The 9,792-nt window shown below is 45.4% G+C and overlaps 1 protein-coding gene across 1 annotated transcript; it reads left to right on the forward strand.

The window, feature by feature from the left end:
* Window positions 1–3,465: 3,465 nt before the first annotated feature.
* On the forward strand, window positions 3,466–5,572 carry LOC117860173 (uncharacterized). Its single transcript, XM_034743425.2, has one exon. It carries the CDS (start codon window positions 4,211–4,213, stop codon window positions 5,381–5,383), a length of 1,173 nt encoding a protein of 390 aa, XP_034599316.1. The 5' UTR covers window positions 3,466–4,210; the 3' UTR covers window positions 5,384–5,572.
* Window positions 5,573–9,792: the final 4,220 nt, after the last annotated feature.

Raw genomic sequence — 9,792 nt, forward strand, 5'->3', positions numbered from 1 at the left:
TTTTGGATAGTTTGCGTGTTAATTTCGAGTGACATGAAAGTAAAAATTCTATAATTCTGGAATAAGACAATAAAGATACACTAAAGACTACAGACGCTCCAAAGTGGACTTCACGGAGTCAAGAATCCTAAAATAATGGTACAACAAAAACTTCGAGTCCACAAAATCCAGCAGAATATCATAAAGGAAACAAAAAACTTCGAGTCCATAAACTCCGGCAGAATATCATAAAGGAATCTTGAAATAGCTGTCCATTCACCTGTTGAAGCCACATTTTCTTAATAGAAGTATGGTGGCCTAATAGCCTATTCAGGCAGGGATCTGTTCACTGACATTGACCCATTAGCTTTTGATTGGTTTTAGCTTGCCAGATGGGTCATGCTTAGTGAATAGATCTTTTTTGCCTCGATAGGCTACTAGGCCACCATACTTATATTAAGAAAATGTGGCTCCAGAAGGCATATGAATAACTATTTTAAAATTTTCTTTATGATATTCAATCAGAGTTTGTGGACTCGAAGATCTTGTGTCCTACCATTATTTTGGGATTCTTGACTCCTTGTGGTCCACTATGGAGCGTCTGTAGTCTTTAGTGTACCTTTGTTATCCTGTTCCAGAATTATAGAATTTTTCCTTTTGTCAAACTAGTGAACCATATGAAGGTTGACTGGTGTAATTTTCATGTCACTCTAATTTAATTTAACATGCATTCTATTTTTTACTAATAATTTACTTATTTCATATTTATTGGAAGGACTAAATATTATAAACACATTTATTTTATTTTTTTCCTACCTGATATTGATCAAGTTCTTTATCTAATACGAAGCTCTATGTCTATTTTTCATGTAATACGATGCAGATGGACCGGCAATGAATGTATCACCTCTACTCCTCTAGAAGTCTCTGGAGGAGTGGAGGTGTCTCTCCAATCTGGTTATTGGGTGCAGTCCATGCAACAACCTGATTGGGAGCAACTGTCACCACAGAGATGGCATGGAGCAGTCGATTGTACTGTGCAAATCTTCAGTTGCTTGCCCAAGGGAAAGAAGGGAGAATTGTGCATCAGGGATACCACCAATTATAATATGGTAGGTATCAACCTGAGGTAACATTTTTCAAACTACCCTCTCCGTCCGAAAAAATAAATCATTCTTGTTTCTGTCAAGTTAAACCTTCTTAAGTTTGAATAAATTTATAGCAAAAAGAAACAACACTAATGACACCAAATGGGCATATTATGAAAATACATCATGATGAAATGATACTTATTTGGTATCATAAATATTGATATATTTTTTTATAAACTTGGTTAAACTAAAGAATGCCTTGACTTATTAGCGTAAAATTGACTTGTTTTTTTAGTGACGGTGGGAGTAGATGCCAAAATCCAACTTATGATTTCGATATCTTGTCGTACATTTTGATGGACTGTAAAAGGAATCTTAATATTCTTGGTGTTGGGTTACCAAGTGGATTCGTGAAAAATGCATGACATGGGTCCATGTAGCCCCTGCCAGGCACGAAGGATTTTTTTTAATCTTTTTAACAAGATGAGATGAAGAAAAAAAAGGTGGATGCTATAAAAATGTCTATGTTGGAAATTAGCATCAGATGTGAGAATGGCACCGATGGAGATTAGCGCTATCTATCACCTCCCTTCTTCCACCTCATTTGTAGACACATCTCCTCATTAATGTACACAGTGACATGCAAGCAACCCAGAACGCAGAACCATATGAGCATGGCCAACACCTCATCAAACTGCTTGATAACCAAAAAAAAAGTTTATCCCCAAGCACACATGCATGTTACCAAACTCCCAAACAATCCATAAAAGAACCCTTCTTTCTGCATCTATGGACCAGTCTCCATTGAGTAGCCTGGTTCAACCTATGAGCTCCAACGACGTAGGTAATGTAGGCAACTCATGACACCCATAATCAGCTAGTATAACTAAGCGACATCGATAGTATGGTCTGACCGGCTATATTACAGCATCGATGGGATGGCCGTGGCACAAGAGATGAGGTAGCAGTTTGGTTTGGTAACCAACACGACGTAGTGAGCCCGAAATGCATCTACCAGTTCAGTTGGGAACACATATGGTTCATAATCCCTATTAGTCATAGTCTTACAGACATGAGAGATAATGCCATTTTCTAACCATGAGGGATTAACTTTCAAAAACCATTTGGTAATGGAAAAATTAGCAAAAAGAAAAAACTTCTAGATCTAGAGGCGACCCACCTATCTGATCACGCGTCCATGCATTTTTTTCTAAACTTTAAACCCACAACCTCGCTCTTCACGCTATCTCACCTTGCCATTTCCTTCATGCTCATTACTAATAGCAATGCAGAGTTTAATTTCTTTTGCCTTTGTTGGCTGAAATTTTGTATGAATATTTGGGAAATGATTTCAAATGAAGCAGTTGTAAATTACAAAGTTTTGTAGATTGAGAGCTGTAATTTTCATGTAAAAGGTTTGTTCATCCAACTTAGTAAGTTTTTTTTAAAAAAATAAAAATTTAATTCTGATCTTTAGAAGAAAGGAAATGTTTCTGGACTCTGCGATCGCACATTTCCAATATTCTAATATTCAATTTTGATAGCTTTTCATTCATCTGGCTTATATATCATCGTATAACCAGTACTTAATAACCACTCAATATATCATTATTTTAGTATGTTCTTACTATCGTTGGAGCTAAAATGATAATTTTGAACCCTAGTGTTCTTATTTTTGGCACACTTGCAGTTCTGAGATCTATGTTGGATCTATAGTTTGAAGACTAAAATAAAATTAGTTACATATATATATTTAGTCTACATTATAAATGAAGTTATTCATCTGGATGCTCTTGATGTTCGTACAACTTAATATCCAAGATTTCTTGGAGCTACCAAATAGCTCTAGGCCTCGGATCCGTGTGAGATAATAGAACTTCTCTCACAGTTCCAGACAGTTCCAGATAAGAAAACCGTGGTGTACCTATCACGAATTTTCTTGGAACCGTGGGAGATATATAAGGGGGTGTTTGGATATCAGGGGCTAAATTTTAGCCTTGTCACATCGGATGTTCGGATGCTAATTAGAAGGACTAAACATAAGCTAATTACAAAACTAATTGCACAATCCTAGGCTAAATCGCGAGACGAATCTATTAAGCCTAATTAATACATCATTAGCAAATGGTTACTATAGCACCACATTGTCAAATCATGGACTAATTAGGCTTAATAGATTCGTCTCGCGATTTAGCCTAGGGGTTGTGCAATTAGTTTTGTAATTAGCTTATGTTTAATATTTCTAATTAGTATCCGAATATCCGATGTGACGGGGCTAAAATTTAGGCTAGGGGAGCCAAACACCCCCTAAGTCTTTCATCTCCCACGATTCTAATCCGCAATTCTAATTACATACTTTTTTTATTTAAGACATTAGAAATAGTACTTCATCAAATTATATGTTGTTTTAGTATTTTTAGGTTTATATTTTTTTACCAAAAGGTTTATACCTTTTGCTATGTATCGAAGTATATACTTATGTCTAGATGAATACTCGAGTATAATTTTACAGTTTTAGAATCCGTTTTTTTCCCAGTGGTCCAGCCCTGCAAAGCGACCGTGCCAAAGGCTGTACCCCAATCGAGTCACCGACAATTGAACCGAGGCACAACCCTACCACCATTGCCCCATTATGCTCGTCTCCAATTATCCATTAGGCAAGGCAAGGAAAGGCCCTTTCTACCGCCGATCAAACCCCAAGGAAAGCTGGGCGGGCGCCATGATTCCCCCCCTGCCGACGGCGACGCTTTCCCCGAGCGCGCAGCGCGCACGACGCCCCCACCCCACGAATAACCTCTGGATCGCTGCCCCTGCCCGCCCGCACGCAACTTTTGGCAGCGCCTAATCATGCGCTCGCCAGGCCCCGTGTCCCCCCCGCTCGACGTCTCCTCTTCTTCTCCATACAAAAACACCTCGCGCGCACGGTCGCACACCGCAGAGCCGTACCGTGTTCTTCTCGATCTACTCCCATTTCCCCATTTCCATCCCCGGCGTCGTCGTCTTCTCTCCCTCTCGGTCTCCACTCCGATCGTCCACCGGGGTCTAGTACATCCGAGGTCCGGCCGGAGAGCTGCTCCGTCCTCGTCCGCAGGTGCAAGTAATTGATGACACCGCCAAGGTCGTAGCTTGGTGAGCGCAAGATGGACTCCGGCAACAGCGGCAGCCTGCATTCGAGCAGCGGCGGAGACGACGAGTTCGACGCGGCGTGCGGCGGGGGAGCCGACTCCTCCTCCTCCTCGCCGCTCTCCGCGCTGCTCCGCCAGCAGGGCTTCGGCGGCGGCGGCGCCTCGTCGTTGATCTACGGCCTCCAGGAGCTCGGCGCGCCGCCGCTGTCCCACTGGTGCTCGACGACGACGGCGCCCCTTCCACCCGCCGGCGCTGGCGCCTCGGCCTCGCCGCCAGCGTCGATGCCCTTCCATAGCGGTCTGGCGGCCGCCTCCGCGCCCGCGGCCGACCACGCGGCCTCGGCGGCGCCGGAGGCCCAGCAATCGGCGCCCGCCGCGCCGGCGCGGGGGTCAAGGAAGCGGGCCCGCGCGTCGCGCCGCGCGCCGACGACGGTGCTCACCACCGACACCTCCAACTTCCGCGCCATGGTGCAGGAGTTCACCGGCATCCCCGCCCCGCCCTTCGCCGGCGGCGCGGCGACGGGCGCGCGCTCCCGCTTCGACCACCTCTTCCCCTCCCGCTCCTCCTCCTCCGCCGCCGCCGCGGCGCTTCCGCAGTACCTCCTCCGCCCATTCGCGCACAGCAAGCAGCTCCACGCGTACCCGCCGCCCTTCACCTCGCCCTCCACGTCCCCGCCGGCGCCGGCCAACGCCGCCATTGGGGCTTCCACAAACTCATCGGCCGTGGCGCCCGGGGACGGCTACCAGCAGCAGCTCACGACAGCCGCGCCGTCCGCTCTTCTCGGGATGCAAGATCACGGCAGCAGCGGCAACAGCAGCTACCTCTCCTTCCAGAGCACCCTCGGCGGCGCGCAGCTCGACGGCAGCGACGCGAACAAGCACCCCTTGTTCGACCACCGCGGCGTGTCGCCGCCGTCGCCCGCCACGAGGCTGCAGGACCCGATGGACTTCCTGGGCCTCGCGCACTTGCACCCGCGGAACGGTGACCGCGGCGACGAGCTGTCCGGCCTGGTCGGCGGCTGCAAGGCGACCTACTCCTCGGCGCCGCCTCTTCTGGAGCGCAATGGACCGCGTCCCCCGCCGGCCGGCGCATCCACGGCGACAACGACGGCGACGCCGGTGGTGGCGGCTACGGCGGCCATGCGGACGCAAGGCGTGGACTCATGGGTCTGCAGTACGTTGGAGTAGGCTACCGATTTAATTACTTTCTCCTTTTCAAGAATCCAATTGAGAGAGTAGTACATGACGGAGAGAGCAGATTTTGATTTGTCCTGTTTCTGTTGTTTGAATTTGAATTGCATGCCTGTGCCAGTTCAGATTAGACAGACGAAGAAAAAAGATCACATTTTTGCTCTAATACAATCTGGTCGTTGATCATTAGCAGCTAGTTGATCATCAGTTGGATTTACACTACACATGATATGAGCAGGAGGAGAAGGGGGGACAGCCGTCTTAATTGGCATGCACTATCAGTACTATGTATTAGCAGTAGCTTAATTAGCAGCGATCGTGTGCTTGTCCTTGTACGTGCTGTCGTTGGCGTCTCTCTCACTAGATAGCTTTCCTCACACGCAAGCAAAGCTGCAGCTGGCCGGTTGCTGGTAGGTAGAGATAGAGATGGACACACGAGATGAGACGGATGGATGCCGCGTGTGCGTGTGATACATGTGTCCAGTATTCCTTCTCACCCTGCTGCGCTGCTGCTTCCATGCATGGCACTCCGTTCCATTCCATCTGACGATAAACTCACGGGCAGCTAGCCCCCGCGAGCGATTAGCGGCGAGGTTTCATGCGTAATTAACTGAGGTAAATCTCTCTCTCTCAGAGAGAGAGAGAGACTTGTCCCGGTCCGGGCACATGAGCTTAACAGTGCACACGAACAAAAAGGAAGGAGCTTTTTGTCAGAAAGATTTCTTTTGGCCATGGAGATAGATCTTTTGTGTTGAGACGGCCACCTACTTCACATGGAGGCGACAATAAAATATCGAGGGTGAATCGAGCCGACTGTCGGATCAACGGAGAAAGAGGCCAACAACCGTATCTCTCGAGCTTGTCACTGTGTTTGCATCCACTTAGAATAAGCAGGAAATGCACGTAGGTGTGCCACGGCAGTTGTTTATACTAACCGGTTCAACGACGTGTTCCGTCTGTGTTTTGCAGCGACGACGGCCGGAAACGTGCCTACGGAGCCGCTTGGAAGTTTCTCCGGTGAAGAAAAAAAATTATTTCACCTCGCTTCTAGTTCATTTTAACCTCCATTATTAAACAGCTTCACGCTACAGTATCTCGATTTGCGCAAAACTCTTGAAGCTGAAGTCGAAATAAATCCTGCCAAAAAGGACCGTTGCAGTATTAGAGGAAAGAAAATATTTATGAAAACCAGAAATATCCACAGGTTCATGGCATAATTTTTTTGATTTTTATATATAGCATCGCAGTAGTTGAAGATTTGTGCTCCCTTCCCTTCCAACAACCTCTTCTTTTTATTTTTGCCAGTTAAGGTCGGAGTTGGGATTTCATTTTGGACTCGAGCTATGGATTTCTTAAACTTGGCCCGAGGAAGCTAACCCAGCCTAATGATAGTGGTGGACGATGAACCATTGTGACACCACTGGCTTTTGTGACGGAGGATGGCGGTTAATCGGAGAGATCAACGATGATGGGTGACTAGATGATGTATGGGTTAGAGAAGAGTGATGAACGAAGAAGAAAGACACATGGAATTTGATGGCGTGAAGAAAAGAACAAAGCAAATGGGGCACCGGTAGCAATGAGATCTCTATTGGTTGCAATGGCAAATCTACATGAAGATGGGGGATGTAGATGGAGAGATGACAGAGGGGCCCTACTACGCTAGGTAGCGGAGGGGTTAGGGTGACATGGGTTGGTGTGGGGATGGATTAGGGTTTAGTTACTACTTCATCTGTTTCAAAATGTAAGATGTTCCTAAGCCAAATTTCTATAATTTTGATAGTTTATAGAAAAATATATTACAATCTACAATACTAAATAATGTGCTACCAAAAACATATTTAAGGGCGGATTTATTGAAACTAATTTGATTTATAGGTGTTTTTTTTGAAATGGTAGGGAAAGCTCCTACTGGATCTTTTTGAATTATATATATATATGGAAAAATTGTATATGTACAAGACCCTAGGCCCAAAGGAAGAGAGGAGAGGGAGGGGGATCTAATTGAGACTACATATCCATGAGTTTAAGAAGGTCTTCAGAGAGGGTTTTGCACGGATAATTGTCTTGGAAATCTCCTCTCTGGAGTGATTTGATCAAAATTAGAGGAATGGCGTTTATATTTTGGAACGGAGTAAGTGTATGGTAAGAAATTGAAGTATATATGATAAGAGAAGTAATCTAGATCATTGATGTCATCAGACGGCGACTACTGAGTTTGTAGAAAACGCTAGACTGATAGACATATATCTCTCTTTTCTAAATCCAATCTTGTTAGCGTGCTGTGTTAAGGGCCGTAGGTTTTGCATTTGATGTGGACAGAATGCTGTGGAACCTGCCACCGGGGAACAGGACGCGAAAGAAACTGTAACGTTGACTATCAGATCGTACCCATCCCCCTTTCCACCAGCCCCTCTTTTCCCTCCTGACAAACGATCTAGACATGATTATCCATGCGTCTCAGTGATCGATCGATGCTAGTGATTACCTTATAATGCAGTGTGCTGTGAAGAAAGCCTAAAACTCAGATGCAAAAGTGGCTCCATTAACATGCTGCTGCTACTCCTGAGTCACTTTTGATGATGTTCAAATCTCCATGGATATAGCAAAAGCATGTATGATTACTGAACTTAGGCCCCTCTCTCTGTCTGCGTAGCTGGGACATGCATGTGAGCCCTTGGGTTGGGGTTGGGGTGGTGGCAATGGCAGATCATGGGTGCCCATGGCAGCGAATAATCTGCTGCGTCGCAATGATGCATGCTCTCGTCCGGCTCGATCTCCATCACTTTGTCTTCTGCCTCCTTTGCTATTCCCGACCTCCCAGTCATGTGAGGGGGTGATCTCTGATCTCTCCGTGGATTGATTGCCAGGGCGTGGCTGTCCGTGCCCGCCTTCGAGTACAGTGTTGCATCATCTCTTGCTCTCGTGCCGCACTCTGCAGACACATGAATTTTCGAGCCGACACAAAGGGATATGGGGGCTTTGCAGGGCGTGAGAAGAAGTTTGGTCCATTTTGTATTCCGACGGTTTGACCTCGCTCCGTGTTCGTTCAAAAAAAAAAAATGTTCCCTCAGGCTCCACTTACGGGATGGTTTTGGTTTGGGTTCCATCGACCATCAATCCATCATGTTATCGAAATACCGCTATGCGTATAAGAAAATGTCAGTTCAACTTAGGATTCAACAGTTAAAATCACATGGACGAAAAGGTCAGTAATAATGCACATGAGTCGGTTTAGATGTGTTGTTGTACTTTAGTTGTACACATAAGTGTTGTATGCCAAGCATTTCCCTTTTTTTTGGAACCCATCTTGGTGAAATTATGCGGGCATGAAAATGGAATAATTGTAATGTACGAGTACATTGCTTGCTAGAATGCAAACGCTTACAGGACACATCTGGTGGCTTTGCTTGCCTGCCATACTTTAACAAGTGCAAATGTTTAACACAGTACGGAAATCTAGAGGAGCATTTTAAGAAAAATTAAACGAAGAGCTGGAGTTGCAAGTTGTAGCAGTTGGGAAGAAAACAATTGTACAGCTTGCTGCGGCTGGGCTGCGGCTGCAGCTGCATCAGCCAGCCAGCAGCAGCTACAACAGCTGCAGCCAGCCAGCAGCAGCTGCAGTCAAGCTATTTTTGACCTGAACCAATTCAAAATAGGCGGGAAGCAACTGGTAAACTAAAAATGGCGGCAACACATGGCTACTCAAATCAAGCAAAAGCACTAGCATCACGAAACAATCGTTCTTGCTGGTTGTTGCCATGTGTACCTCCACATGCTAGCAAGGTGCAGTAAACAAAAGACCATATTACACATTTAGACTCAATTAAATTACTCCTGTCCGGTTACCAGGAGGCAGAGCTCCATGCCACAAATGCACAATTCACTCTTAAACCAAATCTAACTCCAAGTCTGACCAGATCACTGCTACTTCGCCCTGCAAAATCCACTCCAAAGACCTAGTATAACTCTTTGCCTCTTCAGCAGCCCCGGCTTCAGACGATCTAATCTGGAGCACATGCAGATTAAGAAAACATAACGGATAAAGCAGAAATGCTGCTCTAGTAATACATGTCCTGATACATGAGTTAGAATCCACTGCAAAATCAAACAAACAAGCGCATCAGTTTGGTATGTACATCCAGAAGAGCAACAGATACAAGTAAATTTTAAATTGTCATAACAAGCTTATCTTAGACAATAAATAAATTCATAAGACAAAAAATTAGCCACGAATTGATCTTACCTTCATAAATTAGACACATTGAGATATGGTTTCCATCATAACAACACATAAAGTCTAGCTGCAATCCAGTCACGGACTGGTGCAATATTGTCAACAGAGCTAGCCTCAATATAAGCACATAAATTTAATTTTCCAGGTAAGAGGCAGTGCATAACAACCA

Source organism: Setaria viridis, chromosome 6, assembly GCF_005286985.2.
Source record: "Setaria viridis chromosome 6, Setaria_viridis_v4.0, whole genome shotgun sequence".
In the NCBI taxonomy this organism is placed as follows: Eukaryota; Viridiplantae; Streptophyta; class Magnoliopsida; order Poales; family Poaceae; genus Setaria; species Setaria viridis.